Genomic DNA, 18332 nt, shown 5'->3' on the forward strand with positions numbered 1-18332 from the left:
CCTAGGTGGCTCACTTGGCACTTGGTTAAGCATCTGAATTCAGCTTGGGTCACAGTCTTGGGGTCCTGGGATTGAGACCCACATCAGGCTCCCTGCTCAGCAGAGAATCTGCTTCTTCCTCTGTCCCTACTCTGCCCCTCTCTGAAATAATTATAAATGAAATCTACAAAGAAAGGAAATGAGGAGAGGGAGGGAGGGAGTCAGGAAGGAATAAACTCACAAATATAACATTCTTTGTACCCCATGCATAACAGTTATCCTTGGAATGAAACAGATACAGTTAGGATCCCTAAAGATAAAGGTCTCAATAGTCCTGAGATCAAAAAAATCCTGCACTCATTTCTAATGCTGACTAGTCTAGCCTTTGTCTTGGTTTCTGGCAAGTGACATGGGCTAACTCACTTTGGTCCCCAAATTGCCAGAATCAAACTACGAACACTCATCTGTTACGTAAGAACTAAGAGTTCAATTATTTTAAACTTCACTTTAGTAATAACTAACATTTTAATGTAAACACTTACCCATCAAATCCACTAAAAAGAGCATAGTCTCCTGCCGTCCATCCACGTTCATCCCGAGAAGAGGTATTAACACCTTGCTGAAGGAGAAGCCTGACTATATCTGGAGATTTAGAAGGTGCAGCAAGCATGAGGGCTGTTCTAAAATAACAGAGACATAACTTCACCCTTAGGAACTTAGGGTTATCTAAACAGCAAATTTCATACACTTTACCAGGTTAATATCTTGCCTGTCGGTACAGAATTGACCATTAACAACTTCAAGTGTTTATCTTTGTAAATTACCTCCATGGCTAAAATTAAAAGACAAAAAAGAAGCCTCTTGTCCCACCTGGGTATGATAATAGAAGTTGCTAGTTTAAAGTCATTTGATGAACAAGAAACTATGCTGAGGTCACTTAACTGAACGAGTGAAGATTTTAAAAAAGAATTCCCATTTTTTTTTTCCTTAAGCTGATTCAGTGTATTTCCAAGTCTTCTAGAGGACAGGTCTGTATAAAAAGTTATTTGCAGGAGTGCCTGGGTGGCTCAGTGGGTTAAGCCTCTGCCTTCAGCTCAGGTCATGATCTTAGGGTCCTGGGATCGAGCCCCACATTGGCCTCTCTGCTCAGTGTGGAGCCTGCTTTCCCTCCTTCTCTGCCTGCCTCTCTGGCTACTTGTGATCTCTGCCTGTCAAATAAATAAATAAAATCTTTTTTTTAAAAAAGTTATTTGCAGGGGTGCTTGGGTGGTTCAGTCTTTTAAATGTCTGCCTTCAGCTCAGTCATGAACTTGGGGTTCTAGAAGTGAGCCCCACATCTGGCTCCCTGCTCTAACCCCTTCCCCTGCTCATTCTCTCTCTCTCTTTCAAAAAACTAAATCTTTAAAAATAAAAAAAAATTAAAAAATCTACTTGCAGGCTTAAAATAACAGCATTCATACTAACAGTAATAAAAGACTATAGTTGCAGTTAATGGTACTAAAATAAGCATGGTTAGGCCCTAAATTAAATACTATAAGATATTATTTACACACAACAACCCTTGAAGGATATATTATCCTTCTTTTCATATCAGAGAACATATCTGATGATGATAAGTAATGTTTCCAGAGTCACATACCCAGCAAGTAGGAAAGGAATTAAACCTAGTCTTGTGTCTATTTAAAGTCCATCTCTTTTCTCTTTATCATCAACCTATGATTTGTCCTCACAAAAAGGAAAATCTATTCGATTAAAGTTATCTTTCATCCTTCTACCCTTACCAATGAAAAAATATATATGTATATATAACACATGAAAAAGGATGATAAGCCCACCCTATCTGGAATAGTAATTAATAATCACTTAGGGATCATCTAATATCAGTATTCTTTTATAAAAAATTTAAAGCAAGGAGTCATCCAAAAGATAAAACAACTCCTATTTATGTTTAATATGCATCTTTTAAGGAAAATGTATATGAAGTAGAAGTTTCTAAAAAATACTATTAAAGGGTTAAGAAGTTTAATATTGTGTCATAAAATAAAAGGAGTCCACACTTTATAATAAAACTAATATGAAACCCTTTTAGCTAACATAAAATCATATGGCAGAAAAAAAAAGAATGCAGATCACATCAGTCAATAATAGGAAGGAATATAAATTCTGTGTATACTGTTCTTCATGTTGCCCCATCAGAATAATTGCTTTCTAACTGATGACATGTCGACATTTTTCACTATATAATTATAAATTAATCCTCTTCTTATTAAGTTACTCTTTCTGACTTAATTATTACCACACTAGAACAATATACGGTTTAAAAAAACAACTACTGTACCTTTTAAACTTATCAACCACATGTACATCTGCTTTTTTTCTAATTAACAATTCCACCATTTCGTGATTGTTTTCATTTACAGCAAGTAAAAACGGTGTGAATTCAAACTGTAAAAGTGTAAAAACATTTATAATTTACAAAATTACATATTTCCATACTGAATTTTAAAACCGATAAAGGATCCCCTAACCTTAAACACATACATAAGTACTCTCAACACCCCACCTTCCCCAGCCCTCCATCCTCCCCACCACCTCCCACCACCCTTACCCTCCCCCTGACCCCCTCACCCCGCTCTTTCGCAATTGCTCCTTCTCTTGGCAACAGCCCTCCTCAGGGAACCTGGAAGGCTCAGTCTGAGCTTCTGCCTTCAGCTCAGGTCATGAGCCCAGCGTTCTGGGATCCAGCCTCACGTCAGGCTCCCTACTCAGTGGGGAGTCAGCTTCTCCTTCTCCCTCTGCCCCAGCCCTCTGCTCACGTCTCTCTCCCACTCTCACTCTCTCAAATAAATAAATATTTTTGAAAAAAATAAATTAAATTAAGTTAAATAGCCCTCCTCCACCTCTTCAACAGATTAACTGTACTCATTCTCCAAATCTTACTTCAAACATTGACCAGTCCCAAGAATCTCGGCTTCTATCACAGCATTTACCACTGTATACTCCACTTATTTGATTGCACCCATTGAAACCAAGAGCTTCTTGAGGGAAGGGACTATATTTTATCTCTATATCTCCAAACTCTAAAACATAGCTGTAAAAGCCTAAAGTATTTTTACTGAGTTAACAGCCTAAATGATTATCTCTGGAGTAGTATTTCATAAATTATATTCCAAAGAACATATACTTTGCTGGAAGGGGAGGATTGTGCCTCAATATAAAGATTCAATGATCCTCTATGTTTGAGAAATATTACAGAACTGAACATTATCTCTAGCGCAAAAGAAATCGGTTTAAATTTGCTTATCCCCATTTGACAATACTTTCATGGCAAACATTAACATTTCAGAAATTAGTTTCAGGGATACAGTGTCGAGAGCTTTCCAGTAAAGGTGAAGCTTTTCTCCAGGCTATATCAACATGCTTGATTCTCTTCTATCAATGGTATCAGGATCCCAGATGTCAACATAAAGCACTCTTGCTCCAAATGGGTCACTAAGGAGATAGACTCTGAATTAAAAGAGCAGCTCTGGGGCATCTGGGTGGATCAGTCAGTTAAGCGTGTGCCTTTGGCTCAGGTCATGTTCTTGGGGTCCTGGGATCCAGCCCTGCATCAGGCTCCCCTACTTTTCCCTCTCCCTATGCCCTTCCTCCCTACTCATGTGTGTTCACTCTCACGTTCTCTCTCAAATACATAAAATCTTTCTTTAAAAAAAAGTTCATTAAAGTGAAATCTTAAAACTTCAAATAACTGACTTGACAGTTTACAGCACTGTTAGCCAAAGCCGGCCTCTTTCAAAACTTGAAGAAAACCAACACTTGGGTCCACGAAAACTTAATAACTATAATCAATTGTAGATAATTGCTGCATTTAAGAATGAAAATGTATCAAAGACTAGTATTAATATCAACTGAATCATAGAGACATAGATCACTTCTCTATCCCTATAATTAGATCATGGTCTTAGAGCAGAATAAGGCATATTCCATGTAAAATTACTCAAAATTACTACTTGGGTTAGAAGTCAAGGCATAAAATTCTTGCTATGTGAAGAACATGCTTTTCTTCTTATAAGTCTGTATATGTGCTTTCTTCCTGCTTTCTTTCTTTACAGCCCCTACAAAAATGTATTTCCTAAAAGTACGCTCAAGAAAAAAAATTAAAAATAAAAATAAAGTGAAATCTTAGGCAATGAAGTTATTTCAAAATATTTTCATTCAGGGAATGCTCGAGCTTCTATATATGAAAAATTGACCCTATCTATGTGAACCAACAGTGCTTCCTTAAGGGCAGTGGTAGGAGGTAAGGCATGCCAAAGAAATAACAAATGGAAGAGTGAGTGCGTTCCCCCATGAATCCCCATGCACAGCTACTACCCCCTGAGGACCTACACAATGCTGAGCAGGAACTGCTCTGTGAAATGGGAGATCCCAATGCGGGACATGGCAGGCAGAGTGGCTATGAGCACAAGTAGATGCCCCTGGAGGATGCCATGACCCGATCCCCTTGCTCTCATCTTCAGAACCTTGGGGCCTGGAGTGCCCGAAGACTGCAACCTGCTGCTTTCTCCTCCCACTCGCACTCACCCAAGTTACCCCACTGGGTCAAGGTCTCCCACCCCTTCCCAGAAGCACCCGTTTCCTAAGCCCCTGCACAGCACCCAGCCTCCATCATCACCTCACTCCCCTCAGGCCTTCAAGCCTTTGTGGGCTCTGAGCCCACCATCCACTCCCAAGCACTAATGGAAAGATTCTCCTTCTGGGGTGGAAGGGAGGCTGGGAAACAGAACTCTGCCCTTTCCGTGCGCTTCATCGTTCTCTAATCCTCCCTGCCGTGGCTTTGGAGTTGTTTCCATGGTACAGGACTTGATGTATAGAATTCAGTATTTATTATTTATTACATATATGAATAAATATGTAAATAAATGTTTTGTAGCTAAAAAAATTTATATATATATATATGTTTTAAAATGTCAAATACTTTATACATAATGTTGACGTACCTTGTTTCTTGCTTCAATATTTGCATGATATAAAATCAGCTTCTCTACTATTGACATGCTCTCACCAGCAACAGCATAGTGGAGGGCAGTATTGCCAAACTTATCCGTAAGATGTGGATTAGCACCATGTTCTAAAAGAGTAGTTACACATGCCTCTTCCTGGTATTGTACAGCCTGTCAGTAGTATCCCAAGAAACAGAGTGTAAATTCTGGGAATTTAAAGCAAGCATGCTACAACCAATTAGTTACATTTAATTGCAATAGATTTTCATTCTAAGTAATTAAATCAAATCCATCTCAGGCAGACACAGCTGCCACCACACACCTTCATTAGAGGAGTCCTACAGTCTCCATCATAGAGGTCAAGCTTGCATTTCCTCCCTACAAGAAAATCTACCATGTCGGCATGGCCGATGGTACAGGCCAGATGGAGAGGCGTCCTATAAAAGTGAAAGAACGTTTTAGGAAATTATAGTGCACTTTCAAAACATGCAATTAATTCATATAACTGTAAACTTTAAATAGCATCTTATTCCTTTGACTCAAAAACAAAGATTTCATTTACTTTCGAAGAAAGTACAATATTTATTAGTGATCATTCACCATACTAATAAAAGAGCAGGCTATCTGACTAGGTAGAGCGTGACCTCAGGATTCAGCTCAACCTGGGTTTAAATCCTACTTAATAGGATTTAAACTTAATAGTTATGGTTCAGCCTTATCTTCAATTTCCTCATCAAAATAATGGAGATAAAAACAGTTATCTCATGTTCCCTGCCTTGCTCAGTTTGAAGGTCATGTGACTCTTGATCTCAAGGGTCATGAATTCAAGCCTCATGTTGACTACAGAGATTACTAAAAACTAATAAAAATAAAGAATAGTTATCTCCCAAGACCTCGTCACCATGCTTAAATGAGGATCTATGCAAAGTTTGTTTCATATTATTATTATGACTATTACTATTGCCACTATTGAACAAAGACAACACTCCCATTAGGCAAAGTGATACAATTATGCCTACTTCTCAGATATGTTTTAAATATTCACAAGAATACTATATATCAATGATTCTAGGAGGCTCATTTTGTCACCTTTTAGTATCTCTGACATTGGAATGTGATTTATAATTCAAAATGTCTTACAACTATAATTGGCAGAATTTTTAAAGATTTCTTCTTGGTATACAAAATGGTGGGGCATCACACAATCAATGTGCCTTACGTTAAATGAAATAATGGTATATACATACAACAGCTCTACTGCAGTTCTAGTCACATGGTTGGCATTTAAATAAATTTTAGTTCTTGAAAGCACTATGGGAAAAGAGGACTAAAATAACAAAGAATTCTTTTTAAGTAAGTCTACACTCTGATTTTCAAGCCAAAGGAAGCTCAGGATTCAAATAAACAGGAACAGTTTTATTTTTGTATACTATGTATTTTATATATATTTTATATATGAAATAATGTATATTTTATATATCTTATACATAAATATATATTTATATATGATATATTTTCATATACATTATATTAAATAATAAATGAAATTATTTTTTTCATTTTATTAGATATTTAGATTTATAGATCATATGAAAATCAAGAATTACCAATTATCAATATTAGTACCAAGACTTCTTCTCCAGATAGTTTTCCATAGGTTTCAACTGCTTTTCCCTCCACTTCAGTTTTTACCTGAGGTTCACGGAGGGGCTCCGAACCACAGCCCCTTCAGTCTCTGGAGGCCAGCATGGCCATCTTCCTTTTGGGGCACTCCCTGGCCCAATGCCCTTTTTCCTTATGGTAAGTGCACTGATCTGAATCTACATCTTCCTGCCTGCCTTCTCTGTGCTTAGGCATTTCCTTCCATTTACCATCCCCTACCTGCCTCATTGTAATGCCAAAAAATTCCTCCTGTGCATCCCTGTTGTTAAACACCTTTTCTGCTATTCCCACTCACTCAGTCAGATTCTTCCCTTCAAATTCTTCAATTTTCTGAAGTTTCCTCCCTATATCAGGGGCTAACTGACTGGCAAAAGCAAGATCATCTAAACGCGCTATCATGCAACTTCCCTGAAGTTTACCTCAAGTTGTCTAGCTTAGGTAAACAAGCATTTAAAAACAATCAAATGGAGAATTTAACATCCATAAAGGTGTGTTATTAAAACATAATTTTCTCTCTAAAATAACCCTCATTTCCAGAGATACCCAAATCAGGACTAATTTATTTGAAAAACAAGTCCAGTTTTAACATACTTGGCCTAATTATTTACATAAGCTCCGCAAGAACAGTGAGTGATCATATCAATCCTTTAGCGTCTCCTTTGCTGGAACTTCTCATATGGAATCTCTAGGTTGAACTTATAGTAGCCTCTCCAGGCCAGAAGCCAAGCCACGTACTTGCCATCAGACATGCCTGCAATACCTCTCGATTTGGGCGAATTCCTCTTCCTGAGGTCCACAAAGTATCCTGAGGTTCCTGCAGCTGCCAGGAAGTGATATCCTTTACTCGCCTGGTGAGGCTGCTGGGAACTCTGTAAGCAAGGTATCAGGCCAACAGTACCAAAGGGCTTTCAGGCTCCAGGTTTTATAAAGTCAACCTTAGTTCCTTTAAGCTGTCTAGTCATAGCTGAGTCTTTTCAAATATGACATTCCAGTCAAAGCCTTGGTAAACTAACCAGTGTTTCCAATGGTGTCTTGTTACAAGGAGAACAGATTCTTATGGAACTTATGCAAATGACCGATTGCCATGGAAGAAAGAATACTTGCTGAGACCTTTCGGTTTCAGAGGGTTCAGATAGAAAGAGTCGAATACCTTGATTTGTTTACAAATGACTACTTTTACATCTCTATAAGTTATAGATAACTTAAGATAAAGTTTAACGAGCCTGGAAGAGCTAACACTACAGAACCAGTAATGTTTAAAATAAGACAAAACATCAAGAGATACAACATGACAATCTTTCAGCTCATCTAGTCCCATGTTACTAATTCTGGTTTAGTCTGAATGCAGCTTTTACTTCTGGCAATTCTTACCCATTTTAGTTCCAGGATTTTAACATATCAAAGACCTGTATTTGTTCTGAAAGTCTTCCCATATGAATTTCCTTTAAGGCGGAAGTCATTTTACAAGAGAATTCTTAGAAGGCAAATTTATGAATCAGTTAAGTACAAAACATGTTCACCAGCAGATTTCAAAAGCACAAACACAGTTCCAGCAACAAAGGCTCTAGCATTTTATCCCATTTGGTTAAGACCTAGATGTACAACAAATTTAATTCCATTTGTCATTCAAGCAAACCTTCAAACTTTCCCAGTTTCAGGTTACCAAAGACTTTGAGAGCTCCTTAACATTTACCCATTAAGACCCTGAGACAGACAATTAACCATCAGTTTAGTCACCACTTTGCTAACAGATTTCATGTTCCACCTGGGCCCACTCCACTTCAAATGCCATGCTCTCCTGCCAGCAAGGGGGAGGGGCTAGGCAGTCCACATCGGGCCACAGAAGACAGGAACTGCCCCAAAACAAAGAGAGTTTCAGCAGCTGCTTGGGAATATTCCTTAACGTCTCTGTCTCGCGTTAGATTAGCCACAGTTGGCTCCACTTATAGCCATTAAAAGTCAGAGTCCCCTTACTTTCTGCTTGCCCCATTTCTTCAAACACAGCAAACAACACAACAGACAACAACAACAAAAAAAAAAAAAAAAAAAAAAAAAACAAGACAAAGACAACTGCAGGCCTGTGGTCCTGCCACAGGTGGGGATTTTCTAGGGGGACTTGAACCCCCTGGACACCTAGGGGGACTCAAACCCCCTGGCTGCCTATGGGGACTCAAACCCCCTGGTGACCTACCAGTGGAGGGAAGGGGCGTCCCCGCATCCACTCTAGCCCTGGGGAGCATGGCTGCTCCAGCTTCTCCCCGGTGGGCCATACCCTGGAGCTCCACACCCAGACAGACAGGATCCCGTGATCTTACCTCCAGAGGCTTTTCCCAGAAATTCTGATGCTGGCTCAGTGTTCGTCGTTTGTTCCCGGACAATCCCGTAATCAAAGGAACGAGACTGATACAAAGCGAAGGTCAAGCAAAGCTTTATTTCGCGCCAAGCATCGAGAATCAAACTGACTGCTCAGGGCCATCTCTTGCAAAGAGATGACCCCCTCCCAGCCTCACAGACTTTTCTAGAGGTCGTTTAGCCGGGCTATACAAAGGTGGCCAATGAGATTGCGATACACAGAGAAAACTGCACAATCATGCTAGGTCTGCAAAACACAGAGAAAACTGCCTGGGCTTTCTATGTGTGGCCAACTGAATTTCAATTTACCCTAGTAAACATACGGATGGCCAACTGAATTTCAATTTACCCTAGTAGATATGTGCTTTCTATGTGTGGCCAATTGAATTTCAATTTACCCTAGTAAATATACGGATGGCCAACTGAATTTCAATTTACCCTAGTAGATATATGCCCACCCTACTGATTGGATGTCTTCACCTGGCCTGACCTGCCCTTGTATCTAGCCTTTGCAAGTTTTCCTCTGGGAGGGGCGGGGTCAATCTAAGTTCACTGCATAAACACAAAATGACTCCCTCTGGCTAAGCAGGCCCTTAATGCCTATTACCGTTTCCTCTTGTCTCTTTTATTCAGGTCTTGCCCACGCAGTAGCAACCGCTGCATTTTGACTATGTTGTCCATGACAGCAACTTTGTGGATCTTTTTGAGCTCTTTCACACGGATGTTATACCGGGGCTGGGTCTCCGTGACTTCCTCCTTGTGAACGGAAGCCCTCAAGTCATTCATCAGCTCGATGTCAAAGGTCGAGGATGACTGCACCTTCGCAGTCCTGAAACCAAAAAACTTCTTCATTGTAAAGCCTGGCTTAACCAACACTCCACTTTCCGCTCGGCTCTTCGCCGCTTCTAGACAGTAGCACCAGTGCTAGAGATAAGCCAAACGTAATGAGCAACAGTTAGGAATCTTGGAGCACCTAACAACCGTAACCATGATGCCAAGCACAAATGCGCTTGCGCACCTCTGAATCCCGCGTGGCTGCGCCTGCGCATAACGGGCAGCGACTAAAGGTGCCCAAAGCGCATGTGCGAGGCCCAAGAGCTCAGTGTGGCAGGGCCTCCGCTCGGCTCGCGCCTCGGGGCGGCTCGGGGCGGCGGGGCCTCCGTTCAGCTCGGGGCGGCTCGGGGCGGCGGGGCCTCTGCTCGGCACGCGGCTCCGGGCGGCGGGGCCTCCGCTCGGCTCGGGGCGGCTCGGGACGGCGGGGCCTCCGCTCGGCTCGCTGGCTTGGGGCGGCGGGGCCTCCACTCGGCTCGCCGCTCCGGGCGGCGGGGACTCCACTCGGCTCGCCGCTCCGAGCGGCGGGGCCTCCGCGCGGCACGCGGCTCGGGGCGGCTTGGGGCGGTGGGGCCTCCGCTCAGCTCGCGGCTGGGGGCGGCGGCGCCTCCACTCGGCTCTCGGCCTCCACTCGGCTCTCGGCTCGGGGCGGCGGGGCCTCCGCTCGGCTCGCGGCTCGGGGTGGCGGGGCCTCCACTCGGCTCGCGGCTTGGGGTGCGGGGCCTCCGCTCGGCACGCTGCTTGGGGCGGCTCGGGGCGGCGGGGCCTCCGCTCAGCTCGCGGCTCTGGGCGGCGGGTCCTCCGCTCGGCTCGGGGCGGCTCGGGACGGCGGGGCCTCCGCTCAGCTCGCTAGCTCGGGGCGGCGGGGCCTCCACTCGGCTCGCCGCTCCGGGCGGCGGGGCCTCCGCTCAGCGCGCGGCTCGGGGCGGCGGGGCCTCCACTCGGCTCGCGGCTTGGGGCGGCGGGGCCTCCGCTCAGCACGCGGCTCGGGGCGGCTGGGGGTGGCCCGGCCTCCGCTCGGCTTGGGGCGGCGGGGCCTCCTCTCGGCACACGGCTGGGGGCGGCTCGGGGCGGCGGGGCCTCCGCTCCGCTCGCGGCTGGGGGAGGCGGGGCCTCCACTCGGCTCGCGGCTCGGGGCGGCGGGGTCTCCGCTCGGCTCCGGGCGGCTCGGGGCGTCGGGGCCTCCACTCGGCTCGCGGCTGGGGGCCGCGGGGCCTCCACTCCGCTCGAGGCTCCGGGCGGCAGGGCCTCCACTCAGCTCAGGGCTCAGGGCGGCGGGGCCTCCGCTCCGCTTGGCGGGACGGCAGGGCCTATACTCGGCTCGCCGCTCCGAGGGGAGATCTGGATAATAATATTTTAAAGACTCTGAAGACCTACAACAAACTAAGAAGTGTTTATTCATGAAAATTACTCAAGTTAGATTAGAGTTGTGTGAGTCTGTGCTGTGTTCTTACTTCCCGTGCCAGAAACCTGTCACTTAGACAAGAGACTTGCCTGACGTGAAGCAGAGTAAGTCAAAGAGGTGGCCTCCATGCTAAGCAGACCGGGTTCTCTAGCCTGAGGTTGCAATGCTGTTTGGGGGAAACAAGGTAAGAGTAGCAAGGTACTTACCTGTAGGCTCTGAGAGGTCAGGGAGCCATCTGAATGTGATAAGCACTCCACAGAAGCTCCAGGTTTACCCGGGGCATGCAGTCCAAACTGAAGCTGGTTCAAGCCACCCACATACCTGTGGTTGCCAAGCCATGCGCATACACGCAAAGAAGCAAAAAGCTTGTTAGCAAGCAAAAACCAGGCAGCCTTGAAAATGACCCAAATGTTGAATGGACTTGGAAGCCCACACAGATCCATCAGTAGAGGAGAAAGCATGAATAATGGGGTCTGCACACAACATCTGCCCAATCTTTGGCTAAATGTTAAAGAATGCAGGCACAGCAGCAACATGTAGGAAGCAAGACTTAAAAATTTAAGAAATGAACAGAGACATCAATGGCTGCACACTGCAGGAGAGACAGACTTCATAAATTTACTGGAGGCAAGTTATTAAGCAAAACAAGACAACCCCCTGGGGTAGAAATCAGAACCCCTAATTGCTACATTACCTGAAATTAAACAAGATTATAAAACAGAGACAAGAAAGGTGACCCTTACTACAAAAAGCATTAAGGAGAAACCATCTAAGTATTTCCAGATGGTAGATTCAGCAAAGATTTAAAAGCAGCTACATGGACATGGTCAAAGACTAATGGAAATAGTGTTGAAAACCATGATGAAAATGACACAACACATGAAGAGTCTCAATAAAAAGATAGACAGGGGTGCCTGGGTGGCTCAGTGGGTTAAGCCTCTGCCTTCAGCTCAGGTCATGATCTCAGGATCCTGGGATCTAGGCCCACGTTGGGCCCTCTGCTCCGCAGGGAGCCTGCTTCCCCCTCTCTCTCTGCCTGTCTATATGCCTACTTATGATCTCTCTGTCAAATAAAAAAATCTTTAAAAAATAAAAATAAAAAGATACAAAGTAAATTAAAGAATTGAATGGGAACTTATAGCTGAAAAATACAGCACCTGCAATGGAAAATTCAACTGATTCGAGATGACAGAAGAATCAGTGAACTCGAAGAATCAGAAATTAATCTTAAGCAGAGAGGGAGAAAAAAAACAATGAAGAAAATGAACAAAGCCTGAGACCAGATCAACGATAAGTGTACCAACACATATGTAAGGAGACCCCCAGAAGGAAGACAGAAAAGGATCAATAAATATATTTGAAGAAGTAATCACCAAAAATTGCTTAAATTTGATGAAAATCTAATCTGCAGATCCTTGAAGCCCAGGAAATCCTAACTAGGAAATAGACAAGCACATCCACACCTAAACATGTCATCATGGGGTCAAACTGCTAAAATCAAGGATAAGCAAAAAAAACCAAACCTTGAAATCTGCAAGAGAAAAAAACCAACCTATCACAAAAGGAGACCAAAATTATGATTAACAGCTGACTTCTTACAAAAAAATAAGGGGAGCTAGGAGTCTATGGGATAACATAATCTAAATGATTAAAGATTTTCAAAAAGGCAACCATGTATTCTATATCCAGTAAAACTATTCTTAAAAAAACAAAGGCAAAAATAAATGACATTCCCAGAGAAAGAATGTGGAAATAAGATTCTATAAAGCACTAGTTACGTCACTGTATTGTTGAGCTGCTGTAACATGCACAGATATAACATATGACACTAGGAGCACAGAGAAGAAAATGAGATCTACTGAAACAAAGTTCCTACATTTGACCAGAATTAGAGTAGACTGACAAGATGCACACAGTCATACCTAGATCAATCACTAAGATGTAACTCAAAAAAGGAGGAACAGAAGGATCTCTTGAGATATGAGAAAAATAGGAAAGAAAAAGCAAAATGGGAAGTGTAGAAACAAATATATCAAAACTAAATCTCAATTAACTAAACACTCCACTCTGAACAGAGATTGTCAATTGGATTTTTAAAAAGCAAGATTGATAAAGAACTTGTGTTCAGAATATATGATCTCTCACACCACATAATAAGACAACCCAAAAGGGACAGTGAGGGTGCTCTGAATGGATGTTTCTCCAAAGAAAATATACACATGGCCAATAAAACAGGAGAGGATATCACTAGTGTAGATAACCGTATGTTAATCCATGAGATATTATTTCATTCACACCAGAATGACTCTAAGAATGACTTTTTTTTTTATCAAAAAGACTCTAAGAATATGCTGTAGAAGATACGGAGAATGATGCATTTCATCAGGTCCATAAAAAGGTAAACAGAAACTTACTACATGACCCAGCAATTTCTACCCCAGAAGTCTATCTAGGAAAAATAAAAACATGCATCCACACGAAGACATGTATACACATGGGGAGAAGGAAGGAAGGAGAGAGGGACAGGAAAGGATGAAAGAGGAGAGAAAGGGGAAAGGGAAGCGGCCAATCAGAAAATGGGATAATGAATCTGGACCAAAGTTTGGAATTTAGATCAAGTTTGAAATTAGATCAAGATTTAAAGCTACAAAAAAAAAAAAAAAAGAGGCAAGATACTGTAGAGCAAACTCGCTCTATCAACTTCTTCAATGAAGACCATATACAGCTGAAAAGTTATTAGAAAACTGTAGGTAATTTTAATAGAATCACTTCAAGAATATAATCTGGTTGTAAAGCCAATACAATGAGCTCTAAAATAATTCTCTATTCAGTTAAATAAAGCCATCTGTAAATCCTGTAACAACATGTTCATATTCACAAAATCTGAATGAAAAGCAAATATGACTTTCCATAACCAGGAGGGTAATTCAAAGTTCACCTTGAAAGGACTGAGATTTGGGGTTAATCTTTCTTTTAATACCAAGCATAATTATATAGTTATTCAGATTTTGAAGTGACTCACTTTTTATTTAACAAAATATTTGCTGCTCTGAAATAAATGTCATTAGTAAGAATGATGATGTTTAAAGCAAAGCAAAAAAAAAAAAAAAAAGACCATGAAAATGAAGCTGCATTTCTAAAAGGTTGTCATCATTTTAAAAATTCTGATTAAATCTGTACATTTACAATTCTCTATTAGATAGACAAAAACAGAACTATTTTATATGTGGACAATTGGGAGCACAATAATTAAGTGCATTTTAATGAAGTTTCCACTGACCTGTATAGAAATATGCTTCACTTGAGCCAAACGGCAGCATTTCTTCATCAAAGATAAATGGTACTATCTAAAAACAAAGATAATCCTTCGATAGTTTTACGTTGCCAAGTAAAAGTACTTCCCAAGAGCTAAAGGCACAATTTTTATTTACATCTAGTAGAGGAACCAACCATAAAATCATTACTTATTTTCAACTGAATAACTGATTAACATTTCTCAAATAAGCTTCTTCCAGGCCTAATAGTTATTTTTCTTAACATATTTGCTAGGTTGATAATTTGCCATAGGTGTCATCATGAGAATAACCAGAATTAGATTAAATGTGACAAAAGAGAGACAAAGTGTTTCACACTCTTGAGTGATACCAAGGCAAGAATGGGAGAAAAGCATCGCAAAAGGAGACTACGGAAATGCTACTTATAAATTCCTGCAGCAAAACCGGCAATGCATCCATGGTAAGAGTTCTCATCTCACTTCCAATTTCTTTCCCTCAAGAACAATTTGAATCTCTTTGGCATCCAAAGTCTCATAGGTTAGTAAAGCTTCTGCTAGATTCTTACGCTCTTTTGCATGAGTCTTCAAGAGACATTTCGCTCGTTCTTATGAGTCCTGAAATGAAAAAAAGGAGGTATCTAAGAGGCAGAAAACTTAGTAGAAGATAAAATCATAAATGAGAAAAAAAAGTATATCCCTTAAAAATGTGAACTCTATTCATTTCTATTTATAAAAGATAAAAGCATGAATCTCTTTTTTAAAATTAATATAGAATGTATTATTTGCCCCAGGGGTACAGGTTTGTGAATCATCAGGCTTACACATTTCACAGCACTCACCATAGCATATACCCTCCCCATTGTCCAGAACCCAGCCACCCCATCCCTCTCCCCACCTCCCCCTAGCAACCCTCAGTTTGTTTTGTGAGATTGAGTCTCTTAAGGCATGGAGCTTTTAAACACCCAGCATGAAGCCTACTTGATTAACTGATTGATAGATAAGGCAACCTTGGTTCTCAAATATTAGTTTCATACTTGCAAACGTTCTATTTTAACCTCAAAATGTATCACAGGGATAAGTGAGGACTACTTAGGCAGCTATACTTAAAGATACATAAACATATACTAAACTTATCTGCTTTTTAGATAAGGTCTGCAAACAAAGAAATCGATTTCTCTATTCAATATACATGTTAAAAGGAAAGGCAGGTTTGCTCCATTTGCCTTGTGGGATTTCACCAATTTATTCACTTTAAAGGGTGAGAAAAGATCTACTTTTCTATTCTTATTTGGTAACAACTTACCTGTCAGTCAGTGACCACTATACCACTGCAAAATGAGTTTACCAACAGCAAGAAGCATACGTCATATAAAAATAACACAAGTATTAAAAATAAACATCCTTAGACATTCTGAACAAAACTGTTATGGTCAAGCGAAATATCAAATTAAAGAGAACATATAAAGTATTATAAATATGTCATGGAATATTGAAACTAATAACCTAGGATGAATTAGTATTAACTTTAAAAACTCCACTGGAATGAAACCCGTACACTGTAGCATGTAAGACTATGCTCAGGTTTTTATATCTTTAAGTTTCATATACATTTGAACCAAAAATGTATACTAGCTAAGCATCATTTTCCTTAATAACAATGTAAGTGTGCCATCTAGTGGAATGAGTACCTACCGCCCTCGCAAACTTAACATTTCAGAAAAGGATTAAGAGCAAAGAAAGAGTATTTCCAATGCTCTAATACTAGAAGAGATAATTTACTCAAGATAACATAAATAGTAAAAAAAAAAAAAGAATGAAGATTCAGGCAAGGGAGAGAGAATTCCTCTTCTGAAACACCTTCTAAACCTTTCCATCATATAAACTTTTCATAAACTTAATGACTTTAAAGCTTTTACCTCCTTGAGTTAATCAAAACCTGGCCCTCCTGGGGACACTCCGAATCCCTCGACTGACAGCTACTGATTCCCTCCTATCCCAGATCTTTCAGAGTAAAGAGGTGAGACCATTGCTCCCCTCACCACTGACAGACGATTATTTTACCATCCTCTTCCATAAAGCATGATTCCTTTGAAGTTTACACCATCTGACTTCAACATCCTTCATTCGGCCATCTACAACCCTAATTCCAGTTCTCGTTCACTAGACTTTCTGCCATTTAGCTCAGTCGTTTCCATTCTAAGACCTGCCTTCATGTACAACCAAATGGAATGCACATATCCAACCTCTGCACTAAGCACCAGACCCGCGTATCCCTCCCCACGTGAAATCTTCACTAAGACACCTCAAATTCAGGGGCTGAGCTGGTTATGTGTCTGCCTTCAGCTCAGGTCATGATCCCAGAGTCCAGGGATCATGCCCCACATCAGGCTCCCTGCTCAACAGGGATATCTGCTTCTCCCTCTGCCCCTCACCCACCCCACTTTATGCTCAGGCTCTCTCGCTGTCTCTCAAATAAACAAGTAAAACCTTAAAAAAAGAAAACACTTCAAATTCAATATGTATAAAACTCAGCTTATAATCTACACACTTCCCCACCTTAGGCCATCATCCGTGGTTTCTCAGTCAACGGCACACACAAACATTCTGAGGGTTTTGAAGGGGCGGGGGGGTGGGAAGTTGGGCCAGACTGGTGGTGGGTATCTTGTAGGGCACGTATTGCATAGAGCACTGGGTAGGGTGCATACACAATGAACTCTAGTACACTGAAAGGTAATTTAAAAAATAAAAAATCTTTAAAAAAATAAAAAAATTAAAATTCTAGTATCATTTGATAGATATTTTCATGTTTGGAAGAGTAAATATGATTCAGTCTTGTAAGTTAATGCCTCTCATATCCATTAACATTAAAGATTTGTGAAGGACTATTATCTTGGAAGAAGTTTTGTTTCTTATTTCAATTCCAGGACAGCCAACATACAGTGCTATGTTGGTTTCAGGTGCACAGTACAGCGATTCGACAATTCCACACGTCACCCACTGCTCATCACAAGTGCGCTCCTTCATCCCCATCACCTATTCCAGCCTAGACGGGCATTCTGAATATAAATATTCAGAGAACTCCTTGTAAAACATGGCTCAAGTAACAGTTTCAATAACCAGAAGGCAGAACAAGGGTTGATAGAGATAGATAACAGGCAACCCTCATAAACAAAAGCATGCAAGCTAGTCGCTCTAGGAACAATAATTCTACAGCAGTCTATTATGAGAGCTACACTGTGATCGCTTCCTATCACAACTGCTGTAAGTACAGAATGTTAAACCACAGACTTAGGCAAAGATTACAAAAAACTATTAGATCAAATTAAAATATGAATAACTTCTTTGATAAAATAAAAAATTTAAAACTGCAATAAATTTTATTTTAAAAATGCTCTCCACCACCCCCAGACTTTTGTGATATAAAGTTGTCAGAAGATTCTTTTAACAACTTGACTGAAATTTAATTCACACATCACAGAATTCAAAGTAGATAATCCAGTGGTTTTTAATATAGTCAGATTTGTGCAATTACCAACAATCTAACTTAAGAATATTTTTACTCCAAAAGAAATCCCGTAGCCACCAACAGTCACTCTTCATTCTTTCCTCCTTCTGGAAGCCACTTACCTACTCTCTGTTGCCACCGATTGGCTGATTCTGGACATTTCACATAAACAGAATCATATGTGATGTTTGGTGATGGGCTTCCTTCTCTTTTAAAGTTCATCCACGTTTCAGTATGTATCAGTACTTATAAAAATGGCCTTTTAATATGTACTTATCGAATGCTTCTGGGAAGCTTGTGGCTCCTATTATAACTCCTTCA

General features: G+C 41.1%; 1 protein-coding gene across 1 annotated transcript; it reads right to left on the reverse strand.

Moving 5' to 3' along the window:
- Nucleotides 1–517: 517 nt before the first annotated feature.
- Nucleotides 518–9880, reverse strand: LOC122891034 (putative ankyrin repeat domain-containing protein 20A5). Its single transcript, XM_044226420.1, has 5 exons — nt 9604–9880; nt 5305–5419; nt 4980–5153; nt 2318–2424; nt 518–659 (listed from the first exon to the last, which is right to left on the reverse strand). The coding sequence occupies exons 1-5, from the start codon at nt 9846–9848 to the stop codon at nt 518–520; spliced, it is 783 nt and encodes a 260-aa protein (XP_044082355.1). The 5' UTR covers nt 9849–9880.
- Between the last annotated feature and the right edge of the window lie 8452 nt (nt 9881–18332).

This window comes from Neovison vison, chromosome 12 (assembly GCF_020171115.1).
Source record: "Neovison vison isolate M4711 chromosome 12, ASM_NN_V1, whole genome shotgun sequence".
Classification (NCBI taxonomy): domain Eukaryota; kingdom Metazoa; phylum Chordata; class Mammalia; order Carnivora; family Mustelidae; genus Neogale; species Neogale vison.

Bases quoted from the DNA above. Each gene is read 5' to 3' on its own strand.
- LOC122891034 (XM_044226420.1), bottom strand. From the start codon at position 9,848: ATGAAGAAGTTTTTTGGTTTCAGGACTGCGAAGGTGCAGTCATCCTCG. The intron at 2,425-4,979 runs GTACGTCAACAT...ACACTTTTACAG, and splicing joins ATATTGAAGCAAGAAACAAG to TTTGAATTCACACCGTTTTT. The intron at 660-2,317 runs GTACAGTAGTTG...CTGTTATTTTAG, and splicing joins GTGGTTGATAAGTTTAAAAG to AACAGCCCTCATGCTTGCTG.